This window comes from Schistocerca americana, chromosome 1 (genome assembly GCF_021461395.2).
Source record: "Schistocerca americana isolate TAMUIC-IGC-003095 chromosome 1, iqSchAmer2.1, whole genome shotgun sequence".
Classification (NCBI taxonomy): domain Eukaryota; kingdom Metazoa; phylum Arthropoda; class Insecta; order Orthoptera; family Acrididae; genus Schistocerca; species Schistocerca americana.
This window is the reverse complement of record NC_060119.1, coordinates 473,276,627-473,294,506: the sequence shown is the minus strand read 5'-3', so window position 1 is coordinate 473,294,506 and position 17,880 is coordinate 473,276,627. Positions and strand designations below refer to the sequence as shown.

Genomic DNA, 17,880 nt, shown 5'->3' with positions numbered 1-17,880 from the left:
TATGTTCCATCACCTTGTAAAAACAGCTGGTGAGAGAACTCGGGCGCCAGTACTTTCTGGGCTTAGGTGTGGGTATGACAGTGGCTTCATGCCAGCACCTGGGAAATGTGCCCTCTGCCCAGATGCAGTTGTACGTGCAAAGGAGAAAGTGCTTGCCTGCAAGATAAAGCTGCTGCAACATCTGAATGTGAACTCTGTCCGGCCCTGGGGCGGAGGACTAGGATGAAGTGAAAGCATGATTGAGCTCCCTCATTGGTGGCATTGTAGCACTCACTACTCTGGGAAGAGAAGGGTATTGACCAAATCTCCTCCACTCATTTCCGATGGAAGAAAGCAGGGTAACAGTGAGAGGAGCCCAAAATATCCGCAAAATGGCAGCCCACGGTGTTAGAGATAGCAATAGTGTCCACTATGACGTTGTCTGCTACTGTCAGTCCGGAAATTGGGGAATGGACCTAGGTCACAGAGAGCTGTCGGAAGCTGACCCACACGACAGAAGAGGGAGAGTGGAACTGTTAAAAGAACTAGTAAATGAAATCCAGCTAGCTTTTTTGCCATCCTGAAGAATGTGATAACACTGTGCATGCAACCGTTTTTAATGAACTCAGTTTGCCGTTGTAGAATGATGGTTAAAACTGCAGAGATAATGTCTCCACGTACGAATGGGGTTGCAGCACACCTCAGTCCACCAAAGGAGGGGGACGTGGAATGCTAAAAAAGAAGTGCGGGGGATGGAACATTCACAGTAGTAAGGATAACATTTGTAAGATATTCCATCTGTCATCGCAGCTGGAGAAATGTTGTTCGTCAATGGGTGCCAGGCAGGAGTAAAGCCTCCAGTCAACCTCAGAAAAGTGCTATTTTGGTGTGCAAGTTGACTGAGGAGGTCAGCCAAGAGGGCATGTATCGGACAGGTTCTGGGTGAGCCCCATGCCCAATAAGCTGGAGGAAGTCTACCCTGGTGCCATCGAATGACGGAGGGATGTAAACGGTACAAAGGGAAAACGTCAAGTGAGGAAGGAAAACGAGGACTGCAACAGCTTGGAGCTGGGTAGTCAGGGAGATGGGTTGACTATGATCATCATCCCGGATGAGCAGCATGACTGCCCCATGAGATGGAATGCCATCCTTGGGAGAGGGTCAAAGTGGGCCGGGAAGAGCTGCGAGAGCTCAAAGCGGTCATGAGGACACAACTTTGTTTTCTGGAGGCAGAGCACAAGGGGACGCTGCAATTCCAAGAGCAACAGTAAGTCCTCTTTGTTGGATCGAAGGCCATGAACGTTCCATTTGAGGAGAGTCTGACGAGGAAAAAAATTAAGGGATGTCACCTTGGTGGCTGCCGAGTGGCAGCCTTCGAAGACCCACTCCTCCACGAGGTGAACTGAGGTATTAGCATTCTCCTTCTGTCAGTTTGTGGAGTTCAGGGCAGAAAAATGGTTGTTGGTGCATGCCAGCGACACACAGGTCAGCCAGGCAAGGGCCTCACTTGGTAACAATGTTGAAGAGGCTTCCCTCTGTTTGATTTCCTGGAGCCTTTCTGGTTGGCAGAGGAAGACTCAGATGTTTCTTTATTGGGCGGATGTAGGAAGTCTTCGCGGGAGTACTCCTTTCTGGCCTGCTGGTTGTATAGCAGGTGACTTCTCCCTGTGAGGTGCAAGTTTGGTGGCTTGTTGCACAGCTGGAGAAGACGGGGACGCAACCATGGCACTTGGCAATTTCACAGCCGCAGTGCTAAATTTGAGGTCGCATGTCTGTATGGCCATGTTCTTCTTGGAGTGAGATGTAACAAGAACAGTACTGTAGGTGCCAGATGGTAGAACGCAGGGTTTCCGACATGCAAACAACTTGCAAGCGACTGGCTAAGGCACTTTCTCCTTCACCCGGATCTCCTGGACAGCCCGCTCATTGAGAAATCTACATCTACATCTACATCCATACTCTGCAAGCCACCTGACGGTGTGTGGTGGAGGGTACCTTGAGTATCTCTATCTGTTCTCCCTTCTATTCCAGTCTCGTATTGTTCGTGGAAAGAGATTGTCGGTATGCCTCTGTGTGGGCTCTAATCTCTCTGATTTGATCCTTATGGTCTCTTTGCGAGATATACGTAGGAGGGAGCAATATACTGCTTGACTCCTTGGTGAAGGTATGTTCTCGAAACTTCAACAAAAGCCCGTACCGAGCTACTGAGCGTCTCTCTTGCAGAGTTTTCCACTGGAGTTTATCTATCACCTCCGTAACGCTTTCGCAATTACTAAATGATCCTGTAACGAAGCGCGCTGCTTTCCATTGGATCTTCTCTATCTAGGGAGGAGGTGGCATGGTCATCATCGCAGTTGATACAGCGGGGACAAGGAGGCAGACAATTGACCTTGTGAGCATCCCTGCCACAGGTTACACATTTGGCTGGGTGTCGACAGGACTCTTGAATGTGGTTGTAACAATAGCACCAGCAGCAGCATATTGAGTTACTATTGAGTTACTATTGAGATACTAAAAGGTATCAGATAGATTATATAATGGTAAGACAGAGATTTAGGAACCAAGTTTTAAATTGTAAGGCATTTCCAGGGGCAGATGTGGACTCTGACCACAATCTATTGGTTATGACCTGTAGATTAAAACTGAAGAAACTGCAAAAAGGTGGGAATTTAAGGAGATGGGACCTGGATAAACTAAAAGAACCAGAGGTTGTACAGAGATTCAGGGAGAGCATAAGGGAGCAATTGACAGGAATGGGGGAAATAAATACAGTAGAAGAAGAATGGGTAGCTTTGAGGGATGAAGTAGTGAAGGCAGCAGAGGATCAAGTAGGTAAAAAGACGAGGGCTAGTAGAAATCCTTGGGTAACAGAAGAAATATTGAATTTAATTGATGAAAGGAGAAAATATAAAAATTCAGTAAATAAAGCAGGCAAAAAGGAATACAAACGTCTCAAAAATGAGATCGACAGGAAGTGCAAAATGGCTAAGCAGGGATGGCTAGAGGACAAATGTAAGGATGTAGAGGCCTATCTCACTAGGGGTAAGATAGATACCGCCTACAGGAAAATTAAAGAGACCTTTGGAGATAAGAGAACGACTTGTATGAATATCAAGAGCTCAGATGGAAACCCAGTTCTAAGCAAAGAAGGGAAAGCAGAAAGGTGGAAGGAGTATATAGAGGGTCTATACAAGGGCGAGGTACTTGAGGACAATATTATGGAAATGGAAGAGGATGTAGATGAAGATGAAATGGGAGATATGATACTGCGTGAAGAGTTTGACAGAGCACTGAAAGACCTGAGTCGAAACAAGGCCCCCGGAGTAGACAATATTCCATTGGAACTACTGACGGCCGTGGGAGAGCCAGTCCTGACAAAACTCTACCATCTGGTGAGCAAGATGTATGAAACAGGCGAAATACCCTCAGACTTCAAGAAGAATATAATAATTCCAATCCCAAAGAAAGCAGGTGTTGACAGATGTGAAAATTACCGAACTATCAGCTTAATAAGTCACAGCTGCAAAATACTAACACGAATTCTTTACAGACGAATGGAAAAACTAGTAGAAGCCAACCTCGGGGAAGATCAGTTTGGATTCCGTAGAAACACTGGAACACGTGAGGCAATACTGACCTTACGACTTATCTTAGAAGAAAGATTAAGGAAAGGCAAACCTACGTTTCTAGCATTTGTAGACTTAGAGAAAGCTTTTGACAATGTTGACTGGAATACTCTCTTTCAAATTCTAAAGGTGGCAGGGGTAAAATACAGGGAGCGAAAGGCTATTTACAATTTGTACAGAAACCAGATGGCTGTTATAAGAGTCGAGGGACATGAAAGGGAAGCAGTGGTTGGGAAGGGAGTAAGACAGGGTTGTAGCCTCTCCCCGATGTTGTTCAATCTGTATATTGAGCAAGCAGTAAAGGAAACAAAAGAAAAATTCGGAGTAGGTATTAAAATTCATGGAGAAGAAATAAAAACTTTGAGGTTCGCCGATGACATTGTAATTCTGTCAGAGACAGCAAAGGACTTGGAAGAGCAGTTGAATGGAATGGACAGTGTCTTGAAAGGAGGATATAAGATGAACATCAACAAAAGCAAAACAAGGATAATGGAATGTAGTCTAATTAAGTCGGGTGATGCTGAGGGAATTAGATTAGGAAATGAGGCACTTAAAGTAGTAAAGGAGTTTTGCTATTTGGGGAGCAAAATAACTGATGATGGTCGAAGTAGAGAGGATATAAAATGTAGGCTGGCAATGGCAAGGAAAGCGTTTCTGAAGAAGAGAAATTTGTTAACATCCAGTATAGATTTAAGTGTCAGGAAGTCATTTCTGAAAGTATTCGTATGGAGTGTAGCCATGTATGGAAGTGAAACATGGACGATAAATAGTTTGGACAAGAAGAGAATAGAAGCTTTCGAAATGTGGTGCTACAGAAGAATGCTGAAGATTAGATGGGTAGATCACATGACTAATGAGGAAGTATTGAATAGGATTGGGGAGAAGAGAAGTTTGTGGCACAACTTGACCAGAAGAAGGGATCGGTTGGTAGGACATGTTCTGAGGCATCAAGGGATCACAAATTTAGTATTGGAGGGCAGCGTGGAGGGTAAAAATCGTAGAGGGAGACCAAGAGATGAATACACTAAGCAGATTCAGAAGGATGTAGGTTGCAGTAGGTACTGGGAGATGAAAAAGCTTGCACAGGATAGAGTAGCACGGAGAGCTGCATCAAACCAGTCTCAGGACTGAAGACCACAACAACAACATTGCACAGTGAGGAGGAAATCTATAAAATGACACTCATGTACTCACTCCCGCCTCACTTTCGTTGACCACACAATCAGTCCATTTCACACACTTTAAGACAATGGAGAAAGGGTGGCAGGTGCTATACCTGGGATTAAAACAGAAATAAAACAATAGAGGAGCTAAAAGAGAGGTGCAGAGAACTGCGACTGGCTGACCACTTACAATGAACATGGGTGAGACAGTCACCATGTTAACACGTTAAAAACATCTCCCTAAAATTTTCGGAAACATGTTGGACAAATCACACAACGTTGAAACACACTATCACTTAACTGTTCGCAGTAACACACACTCTCTCTCTCTCTCTCTCTCTCTCTCTCTCTTTCTCCTCCCCCCCCCCCCCTCCCCCCACCTTCTGCTTTACCTTGCTATTCATAACAAATCCAACTCCAGTAATACCATTTTCTGCTGCTGTTGATATTACCCTATATTTGTCTGACCAGAAATCTTTGTCTTCTTTTCATTTTAGTGCATTGACACCACTACATCTAGATTATGCCACTGCAGTTCCTTTGTCGGATTTTCTAGTTTCTCTACCACATACAAACTCCTGACATTCCATGCCCGGACGTGTAGAAACTTATCCTTTCATTGGCTACACAATCTTTTTCTCATGGTTACCTCCCCCATGGCAGTCCCTCCTGGAGATCCAAATGGGGGACTATTCTGGAATCTTTTGCCAACGGACATATCATCATGACACTTTTTCAATTATAGACCAAATTTGCTGTGGATAAATGTTGTGTGTCTTTAATGCAGTAGTTTCCATTGCCTCCTGCATCCTCATTCCACTGATCATTGCTGACTCTTCCACCTTTATAGGTAGTTTCCCACTCCAAGGACAAGAGAGTGCCCTGAACCTCTGTCTGCTCTGCCGCCCTCTTTGACGATGCTTTTGGCAGAATGAGGGTGACTTTTTACGCCAGAAATCTTCGGCTGCCACTGACAATGATTTTTATTCAAAATTTAAGCAGTGGCAAGGTTCAAACCTGGGACCCAAAGGATGCTATGATTACTCATCAAAGATACTACCCTCTAGACCGTAAGTAACAGACACAAAATATGGAACTAGTTCCAGACAAAGACCCCAACAACAGAGAGGGCACCACCAAGACAGGTGTGCAGCCAGCATACATAAACACAGAGGTGGCTATGGAAATTGCCGACAACAACATGATGTTGGTTCCCAAACTATCTTAACATGGCTGAAAGGGTGCTGCCAATCTTCATGTGGTCTCTAAAGGTGCAACTTCTGGGCAACACGTGGCATGTGGCACTGACACACATTGCAAGGAGTACTTTAGGTGAAGCTATTGGGTACAGTATGTAGCAATAAACAATGATGTATGCCACATGTTGCGACATGCAGCCAGGTGCATAGGCCACTATGCAACATAGGTACAATGTTTTGAACAGTGTTACCAGTATCCAAGTGGTGGTGGAAAGGAGTGACAGAAAATTTGTGACATGGAGTGGAATATACAGAAAACAACCTTATTTACTGAGGACTACCATACTTCACTATAGTTGTGGAACAACAAAATTGCTTCATATAAAGACAGGATGTGAAAGGTGATAAATTAAAACTACTTGGTAAGAGGTATGGATGTTCAGTAGCTGAAATAAAAAAGAAAATCGAGAACGTTATCAGGGACATAAAAGGCATACTAAGCCAAGGAGTGGCTCATCTCCTAAAATACAGAAATGTTTTGCTTATAATCTACTGAAATTTTCATTAGATGTTGACATTTCATGGCAAACTTTTTCAACAGATGAAAACTATAAAGAATGTTAATTAACATTTCTAACTAATTATTTTTAATGGTATAATTTAACTAATGATGGAACAGGAGCTATATCCCCTTTGAGATTACAAATACAAAATTTGAAAAATTCCTTGCAATTTTCACTACTTTTAACAAATAGATCTTTGCTCCATCACATAGCACTCTTTCATTTTCTTGTTTTACTGTCATTTGCAGGGATAAAATAAGCAGCAGCTGCCTCTGCTTCTGACGACATTGGCAAACAGATGTTGAATAACTTGAAATGCTTTTGTCTCATGCTACAAGCAACGGCAACAAGTAGCAAATGACAGCTGCCACCAGATTCTCGGTTGACATTCGACTTGCAATGAAAGTATGAAAATGGATGCCAATAGCTAGCAACAAAATAATAAGTGTAGCATGCCACATGTTGCTTGTTGTTGCATCAGTGGAATCATACCATAGGACACGACTGCAGCACCATTCGAGCTGGCCAGTTCCACTCATTCAGGACTGTAAATGAGGTCTGACATAAACTGCAGCCAATTAGTGTTTGAATCTCACTGTGCGTCATCTGCATAAAGTTTTGTATACTGTTGTTGACATCAGTGTGACTTGGAATCTGCTTATAGATTAACCTCCAGACTAATGATTTATTGCTTTGTGTCACACTCTGGACTCCATTACCTAACGGACTCTGTCTTATGGACAAACTGTCAAGCTTATGATTGAACGATGTCCATGTATTCTGTTCCAGATCATCAGCAGACTCTGTATAGGACTGTGATGTGTACAGTGGTGAGCATGTAGTAAATTCTTGTTGAAATAAAGAACTTTGTTTGAGTTCCCGTCAGACGGGGTGATTTCAGATGGCTTTGTTGTTTTTTGATTGTAACTTTCGTATATATTGTTAGATTAAATTGATTGCTATGGAAGTGGTAGGGTACATGTGTAACGAATAAAACATCCCAGAACCAGAAAGTGTATGTGTAGGTATATTTATCTGAGGCAGTTAAATAAAGTGTCTGAAGTCACCCCATGCATTGGGGTGATTTCGGGCACATGTGGTTTTTAAATCTCTGTCCAATGTTACAGCATATAGAGGGTGAATTCGGACAGTTACTGCCTTTTTTTTTTTTAAATTCTACATGGAGTTTTGCTATTTGGGGAGCAAAATAACTGATGATGGTTGAAATAGGGAGGATATAAAATGTAGACTGGCAATGGCAAGGAAAGCGTTTCTGAAGAAGAGAAATTTGTTAACATCGAGTATAGATTTAGGTGTCAGGAAGTCGTTTCTGAAAGTATTTGTATGGAGTGTAGCCATGTATGGAAGTGAAACATGGATGATAAATAGTTTTGACAAGAACAGAATAGAAGCTTTCGAAATGTTGTGCTACAGAAGAATGCTGAAGATTAGATGGGTAGATCACATAACTAATGAGGAGGTATTAAATAGGATTGAGGAGGAGAGAAATTTGTGGCACAACTTGACTAGAAGGGATCAGTTGGTAGGACACGTTCTGAGGCATCAAGGGATCACCAATTTAGTACTGGAGGGCAGTGTGGAGGGTAAAAATCATAGAGGGAGACCAAGAGATGAATACACTAAGCAGATTCATAAGGATGTAGGTTGCAGTAGGTACTGGGAGATGAAGAAGCTTGCACAGGATAGAGTAGCATGGAGAGCTGCATCAAACCAGTCTCAGGACTGAAGACCACAACAACAACAACAACAACAACAACAACATGCTTTTTATTTGATTATGGTGACATTTTACACACTTTAAGGTAGCCCTTTGTTATGAATAAGTGATACGGAATGATGGTTTCATCACAGTTGATCATGTTGCTAGGTGGCAGATTTTCCAGCTTTGCCTTGATATTGGAGAAAATCATCTTAACAGTCTCTTTGTTCACTTAATATTTTCGCTTAAGCGAACGGAAAGATCTTCTGACTTTCGTTTGAGGAATAAATGCACCCATTCTTCTCATGGCAAATTATTACAAAATTTCTTCTCTTTTCGGCCAGAATTATCAAGGTAGCCTTTAACTAAATATCTAATATCCAATTTAGTGAAGGGAAATTCCCAATGTGCAGCCCTCAAGATACCTTGCTTCAACATTTCTTCTTCTTCTTTATTTAGCACTGGCTGTCCTTCCATTTTTTTCGGATGTGCTTCCTGCACTTTATTTTGTAGGGTTGATTTAGGTATACCATACAAATCACACTCTTTTCTGTACGATAATTTACCACTCTGAATATCACGGACAGCTTTATCTAAAAGTTCCGGGTCAAAATTACACCGTACTGTAGCACCTCTCCTGCTCTTACACGTTCTTGGCATTGTCCAAAATCACCCTACACAGTACACAGTTTTACAAAAACTCTCGTAATTTTATAACCTTGCATGAGAAATTCGACAAACTAGTACAGAAATTGTCTCAATGCAGTTAGCTAATGAGCATGTCGACAATTACGGTTACAATAACTTCCCACTCGACGCAATGACAGAAAGTTTCCACTTTACAATAAAGCATGGATTTTTAACACTGAGACTGTTCGTCAATTATTCATCTAGGGAAACAATTGACGCAAAATAAAAGTTGTGGAAAGTGATAAATGCAATCTTGCACTTAAAATAAGTGGTGCACAGACGTTAAAATAAGTAACTCTTTGTTTCTATGCAGTGGCAAAGAGCTAATAAGCAATACTGTCCGAATTCGCCCCAATGTCCGAAATCACCACGTTTGACCGTACATTATTTAAGTTACAAACAATGGAAAATCCAGGATGGAATGTAGTCTGGCTTCAGCTGGCAGACTGCTGTCCTGTGTGTGTGTGTGTGTGTGTGTGTGTGTGTGTGTGTGTGTGTGTATTTTTGACAAAGGCCTTGTTGGCTGAAAGCTTATTGCGTGACAGTCTTCTTGTTGTGCCTATCTGCAACTCAGCATCTCCACTAAAAGGTGAGTAGCAATGACCCTTTTCATAATATTGTTATTTAAGTTTCTTTACACACACACACACACACACACACACACACACACACACACACACGAAATATGTAACCTGTTCAACTAACTGTGCCTTTAGGACACATTACAATGCCTGATTATTTACTTCACAGCCTGTCTGTTCTCCAAACTAACAGAATTAAGGCGCATCTGAACTACATGTTGAACATTAGTGTAATGATCCTTTATCCTAAAAAAGCCACATGTTTGTAGCCTAGAGCAATTGGACCCTCCTCCTAATCAGGGGGTTACATAGTTCACTTATACGGGTAACTAGCTTGACCTTTCCCTTCCTGTGTATATGCAGTCCATGGTTGTGTGTTCATCAGGGTTCATTTTACTTATGTCTATCAAATGTGCACATTTGAACTTATCACACAGCATTTTTAGCTTAAATTTTAGTACTGAATTTCTTTATTTACATACAATGTAACATGCTCTTTCATTAATGAGTATCTAGCTCATGACATATTCACTGCACAGATGTTACGTCATTTGTGGATCAAATTGAAAGATGTATCCACTTGCATAAATTACAGTTTTATTACTTAGTTGATTCTTTTACTGGTCTCATTGTCTTCTTCTCAAGGATATTATGGTCTCAAGTTCTTCTCTTTGAAGAAATATGTATTTTTCCAAGATTGTAAGTCTTCAATTCAGCTGGTTGACAACAACTATCATCTGTTTGCTACCTTGAGCTACAAACTGCAACTGTACACAAAACATGTCTACTGCCTAGAATAACTAAATACCCAATTGTTTCCTAAAGCATCTAGAACATAATTACTTCTCACAACTCTTCCAGTTGTGAGAGAGAAAGATAAACAATTACAGGGTTCGGTCTTAGGACCTTTACTGTTCTTGATATACATTAAAGACTTACCATTCCACATTGATGAAGATGCGAAGTTAGTTCTTTTTGCTGATGATAAAAGTATAGTAATAACATCCAAAAACCAAGAACTAAGTGATGTAATTGTAAATGACGTTTTTCACAAAATTATTAAGTGGTTCGCAGCAAACGGACTCTCTTTAAATTTTGATAAAACACAGTATATACAGTTATATATAAAAACAAAAATGAAGTGACTTACCGAACGAAAGCGCTGGCAGGTCGATAGACACACAAACAAACACAAACATACACACAAAATTCAAGCTTTCGCAACAAACTGTTGCCTCATCAGGAAAGAGGGAAGGAGAGGGAAAGACGAAAAGAAGTGGGTTTTAAGGGAGAGGGTAAGGAGTCATTCCAATCCTGGGAGCGGAAAGACTTACCTTAGGGGGAAAAAAGGACAGGTATACACTCGCACACACACACATATCCATCCACACATACAGACACAAGCAGACATATTTAAAGACCAACAGTATATACAGTTCCGTACAGTAAATGGCACAACTCCAGTAATAAATATAGACTTTGAACAAAAGTCTGTGGCTAAGGTAGAATTTTCAAAATTTTTAGCTGTGTCCATTGATGAGAGGTTAAACTGGAAGCAACACATTGATGGTCTGCTGAACGTCTGAGTTCAGCTACGTATGCTATTAGGGTTATTGCAAATTTTAGTGATAAGAATCTCAGTAAATTAGCTTACTATGCCTACTTTCATTCACTGCTTTCGTATGGCATCATATTTTGGGGTAATTCATCGTTGAGTAGAAAAGTATTCATTGCTCAAAAACGCGTAATCAGAATAATTGCTGGTGCCCACCCACGGTCATCCTGCAGACATCTATTTAAGGATCTAGGGATCCTCACAGTAACCTCACAGTATATATATTCACTTATGAAATTTGTTGTTAATAATCCAACCCAGTTCAAAAGTAATAGCAGTGTGCATAGCTATAACACCAGGAGATAGGATGATCTTCACTATGCAGGGTTAAATCTGACTTTGGCACAAAAAGGGGTAAATTATGCTGCCACAAAAGTCTTTGGTCACCTACAAAACAGCACCAAAAGCCTGACAGATAGCCAACCAACATTTAAAAATAAATTAAAAGAATTTCTAGATGACAACTCCTTCTACTCATTGGCTGAATTTTTAGATATAAATTACGGGAGGGGGAAAAACCAACTTAAACATTAGTGTCATGCAATATTTTGTGTAATGTAATATCTTGTACAGACATCTTTTATTAACCTGACACGTTCCACATCATTACGAAGTGTCGTATTCATGATCTATGGAACAAGTATTAATCTAATCTAACAATTACATTTGTATGACAAAGAATTTAAATTACTTAAATTGCAGCCAAAGACATTATTTAGATTAACTGATAAATATTCAACAAAACTTAGCAGAATATGGATCTATGTACTTTTGCATTAAAACTTCTAAATTATCCTAATCAAATAAAATGTAAATAGCAAGGCACGAAATATGCACATTCTACCAGAAATGTCCTGCAACAAATAGGGAATTTTAGTATACATAGTTTTGCGTGAGCTTTTTACCTTACAAATGTAAATATCATTACCAATCAGTATCAGAGAGTTTATAATGTGTATTAGGCTTGATTACATCACAACAGCCATTGTGGTGAAACATGTCACACCAGCACATTTGTGATAATGACATTCATATCAACTAGTTTTGGCAATAAACTTCTAAAACATTGAAGAGCTCTCTTGCTATCACTATTATGTACATAACGGCCACCGCCTACAATCACAATACAATTGGCTTCTTTCAGGTGAAATGTTTTTGTTTTAAAATTCTAAATCACTGAATTTAATCTGGCACTAGGCTTACCTTTCACAAAGATGCAATGTTTTGTACATATATTGACCTGAATGTGTGTGGAAAAGCTTTTTCTTGATTGAATTTCAGCACAAAGTGGGAGTGCTGTTTTGCACTGTAAAGTTCTTTTTTGAATCTGTATTAGAAGTTTTGTCACTGTTTTTTGTCTTGCCTAACTGATAGTATTATCAGAATCACATCCTAGTGCCACACCCCATTTTCTGTGAGGAATGACAACACTAGCTAGGCATAGTTGATGTTTACAATCAAGTGATTTATATTTCTTTTCAAGCTCTTGAAGAAGTTCTGGATATTTTGAATTGACTATCACACACATTATTTTTTCATTTTCATGAGGGAAGGATCTTCTTATTTTGTTTTTTGTGGTGCCTTTCTATGCACTGACAGCATGTCAATTTATGTTCACTTTTTATAATTTTCTGATTTACTCTGACACTTCTGTCATGGTACTAGCAATTTCAGTCGACACACAGGATACCTCCTTTCACCTGTGTGTGCAGATTTTGTTGTTGTGGTCTTCAGTCCTGAGACTGGTTTGATGCAGCTCTCCATGCTACTCTATCCTGTGCAAGCATCTTCATCTCCCAGTACTTACTGCAACCTACATCCATCTGAATCTGCTTAGTGTACTGATCTCTTGGTCTCCCTCTACGATTTTTACCCTCCATGCTGCCCTCCAATACTAAATTTGTGATCCCTTGATGCCTCAAAACATGTCCTACCAACCGGTCCCTTCTTCTAGTCAAGTTGTGCCACAAACGTCTCTTCTCCCCAATCCTATTCAATACCTCCTCATTAGTTACGTGATCTACTTACCTTATCTTCAGCATTCTTCTGTAGCACCACATTTCGAAAGCTTCTATTCTCTTCTTGTCCAAACTGGTTATCGTCCATGTTTCACTTCCATACATGGCTACACTCCATACAAATACTTTCAGAAACGACTTCCTTACACTTAAATCTATACTCGATGTTAACAAATTTCTCTTCTTCAGAAACGATTTCCTTGCAATTGCCAGTCTACATTTTACATCCTCTCTACTTCGACCATCATCAGTTATTTTACTCCCTAAATAGCAAAACTCCTTTACCACTTTAAGTGTCTCATTTCCTAATCTAATCCCCTCAGCATCACCCGATTTAATTTGACTACATTCCATTATCCTCGTTTTGCTTTTGTTGATGTTCATCTTATATCCTCCTTTCAAGACACTGTCCATTCCGTTCAACTGCTCTTCCAAGTCCTTTGCTGTCTCTGACAGAATTACAATGTCATCGGCAAACCTCAAAGTTTTTACTTCTTCTCCATGAATTTTAATACCTACTCCGAATTTTTCTTTTGTTTCCTTTACTGCTTGCTCAATATACAGATTGAATAACATCGGGGAGAGGCTACAACCCTGTCTCACTCCTTTCCCAACCACTGCTTCCCTTTCATGCCCCTCGACTCTTATAACTGCCATCTGGTTTCTGTACAAATTGTAAATAGCCTTTCGCTCCCTGTATTTTACCCCTGCCACCTTCAGAATTTGAAAGAGAGTATTCCAGTTAACATTGTCAAAAGCTTTCTCTAAGTCTACAAATGCTAGAAACGTAGGTTTGGCTTTTCTTAATCTTTCTTCTAAGATAAGTCGTAAGGTTAGTATTGCCTCACGTGTTCCAACATTTCTACGGAATCCAAACTGATCCTCCCCAAGGTCCGCTTCTACCATTTTTTCCATTCGTCTGTAAAGAATTCGCGTTAGTATTTGGCAGCTGTGACTTATTAAACTGATAGTTCTGTAATTTTCACATCTGTCAACACCTGCTTTCTTTGGGATTGGAATTATTATATTCTTCTTGAAGTCTGTGGGTATTTCGCCTGTGTCATACATCTTGCTCACCAGATGGTAGAGTTTTGTCAGGACTGGCTCTCCCAAGGCCGTCAGTAGTTCTAATGGAATGTTGTCTACTGCCGGGGCCTTGTTTCGACTCTGGTCTTTCAGTGCTCTATCAAACTCTTCACGCAGTATCGTACCTCCCATTTCATCTTCATCTACATCCTCTTCCATTTCCATAATATTGTCTTCAAGTACATCGCCCTTGTATAGACCCTCTATATACTCCTTCCACCTTTCTGCTTTCCCCTCTTTGCTTAGAACTGGGTTTCCATCTGAGCTCTTGATATTCATACAAGTGGCTCTCTTTTCTCCAAAGATCTCTTTAATTTCCCTGTAGGCTGTATCTATCTTACCCCTAGTGAGATAAGCATCTACATCCTTACATTTGTCCTCTAGCCATGCCTGCTTAGCCATTTTGCACTTCCTGTTGATCTCATTTTTGAGACTTTGTATTCCTTTTTGCCTGCTTCATTTACTGCATTTTTATATTTTCTCCTTTCATCAATTAAATTCAATATTTCTTCTGTTACCCAAGGATTTCTACTAGCCCTCGTCTTTTTACCTACTTGATCCTCCACTGCCTTCACTACTTCATCCCTCAGAGCTACCCATTCCTCTTCTACTGTATTTCTTTCCCCCATTCCTGTCAATTGTTCCCTTATGCTCTCCCTGAAACTCTCTACAACCTCTGGGTCTTTCAGTTTATCCAAGTCCCATCTCCTTAAATCCCGCCTTTTTGCAGTTTCTTCAGTTTCAATCTGCAGGTCATAACCAATAGATTGTGGTCAGAGTCCACATCTGCCCCTGAAAATGTCTTACAATTTAAAACCTGGTTCCTAAATCTCTGTCTTACCATTATGTAATCTATCTGATACCTTTTAGTATCTCCAGGAGTCTTCCAGGTATACAACCTTCTCTCATGATTCTTGAACCAAGTGTTACCTATGATATATGCTCTGTGCAAAATTCTACAAGGCGGCTTCCTCTTTCATTTCTTCCCCCCAATCCATATTCACCTACTATGTTTCCTTCTCTCCCTTTTCCTACTGACGAATTCCAGTCATCCATGACTATTAAATTTTCGTCTCCCTTCACTACCTGAATAATTTCTTTTATCTCGTCATACATTTCATCAATTTCTTCATCATCTGCAGAGCTAGTTGGCATATAAACTTGTACTACTGTTAGTAGGCATGGGCTTTGTGTCTATCTTGGCCACAATAATGCGTTCACTATGCTGTTTGTAGCAGCTAACCCGCACTCCTATTTTTTTATTCATTATTAAACCTACTCCTGCATTACCCTTATTTGTTTTTGTACTTATAACCCTGTAATCACCTGACCAAAAGTCTTGTTCCTCCTGCCACTGAACTTCACTAATTCCCACTATATCTAACTTTAACCTATCCATTTCCCTTTTTAAATTTTCTAACCTACCTGCCCGATTAAGGGATCTGACATTCCACGATCCGATCCGTAGAATGTCAGTTTTCTTTCTCCTGATAACGATCTCCTCTTGAGTAGTCCCCGCCCGGAGATCCGAATGGGGGACTATTTTACCTCCGGAATATTTTACCCAAGAGGATTTTACAAGCTTTTAATATGAGGGACTGACGAAGAACTAAAATAAATGTGGCTGATCCAGTCTTTCTGCACCGCACTGCAACTTCTCTCATAAAAGTTTAGAAAGGCATTTGGGTTGGAAAAAATTAATATTAAATAAAATAAATTCACATCATAACGTGCAGTCATTAGATAAACTTGAAGGCAAATCCCTAGTTATATTTAACTCTGGCCTCTTGCTAACATCCAGTGTTCTGAACTGTATATGTGCAAGCATTACACACTAAGAAGATCCTCTAACTTGAGAAAAACAAATGGTACATTGTTCAAGGTTACATCCTCCAGATTGGCCTACCCAGTTTTCTCATTGGAAATTAAAGGTCACTCCATGTGACTGCAGATTTCCTAATTACAATAAATCTTGCTTATTGGTCACTTTAAAATAAGTACACCATAGAGTGCCATGTGGTAACACACAATATCGGACACTATGCCTGATTATGACTAAACCTGTAACAAAATAAGGAGGAGGTCATTATTCTGATGTAATGAAACTAAAGATGATTTCTTACCTTGTATCATAAAAGCAAAAAAAAAATTGATCAGAGTTCACATGCTCATTTCTGAGGCTTGCATTCGTGAGGTAATAAGTACTGGATGCTCCTGATATCAAAACTTTGTACAGTAATTTACAATTAAAACTTTAAATAAACTTTGTATCACAGTTACAGGAAACATTTACATTCACATAATACTTAATTTCGATTACTTACTTCATTCTTTGGTGGAAAGTGATGCAGTTCAGAAATTGTGTGATTGAGACACACAATACTTCTCTGTGATATGCTTAAGCCCATGAAGGAAGCAGACCCATCACCACCCTTGCCACAATGAAAGGCCTTAACAAGTTCCACAAGACATCTCACAAATGAGTTCAGATGATCAGACACAGAATCAGACCAGCCTCGTACACTTGTCAATTGTGTAAGACAATTCAGCATTGAATTCAGGAATGCTGTAAAAGAAACAGAAAAGTATACAGATCCAAAAAGTGTCAGAGATTTGAATGGACTGAAGAACAATAAAAACTAAAAATTAGTCTGTATGCAAGTATGTATTGTTTATCCCTGAATTCAATACATGGTTTTCTCCTGAAATTCTGTGCCCAGAATTAAGGGACATCAATAATGGAAGTCTTTGTTACAGTGAAATTTTTTCTTATAAATAGTTGTTCAACTTTGGAGATCCAACTTCTAAAATGTGTAGTTTAATGTTTAACAGATCACAGTGCGGGACAACATGGATCTACTTCATAGCCTACTTTGATCTTTGACAAGACGCTGGCGTTATTGTGATGCAAATTTCAAAATCTCTTTCTTGAGAGACTGTTATGTGTACACATTTTGCCTCATTCATCATAACAGAATGCTGGGAAAGGACTGATATATATTCAGACATAATAGTAAACCAACTAGTTTGCTTTTCAAAAGGATATAGCAGTTTACTGCATATGTAAAGAAAGGGAGAAGTAATGTTAATACAAACATGAATTGTGAAATCATGCAGTGGATATAGGACTCCACACACCTAAAAAGGAATCAATATATCCTGTAGTTACAGACTGTGTTTTCCAAACCCTCACTGAGCTCCATACAATGTCATGCTCAAATTCTGAAAGTTAACAGTTTTGTACAGCTGGTACATTCCAGGCTGTTTTTCTCCAAGTTCCTAAAAACTATGGAAGACAGTCGCGTTGCAAGTATCTGTCAGCTGTTTTCCAATGATATGTACAAAAGAATTCAGCTTCCATGTACGAAAAACTGACACAGATTGCTATGTGAACTGCCACTGCATTCACCAGGTATACTTCCATTTTGTACAATGCGAAATATTTATTCATGACATATCATTTTACATATATAAGTGAAGTTATATGTTCATCGCAAATAAGCAACACTGCATTTTATGGTCTTCATAAACAGACAAGGTTGTGTGCAAGGCTTGATCTTGTTACACACCTCATTTTACACTTTTCCGGTAACTTAGGCATTATGAATAATTAATTTGCAAAATGAATAAATGTTTAATT

At 39.9% G+C, this 17,880-nt stretch overlaps 1 protein-coding gene across 1 annotated transcript in view; it reads right to left on the bottom strand.

The window, feature by feature from the left end:
• LOC124603708 (rotatin) overlaps positions 1–17,880 on the bottom strand; it is a 417,493-nt gene that overhangs the window by 192,290 nt on the left and 207,323 nt on the right. The window contains exon 19 of the mRNA XM_047136418.1: positions 16,565–16,806. Coding sequence (XP_046992374.1) covers positions 16,565–16,806 — 242 coding nt within the window. The remainder of the gene's footprint in view (positions 1–16,564; positions 16,807–17,880) is intronic.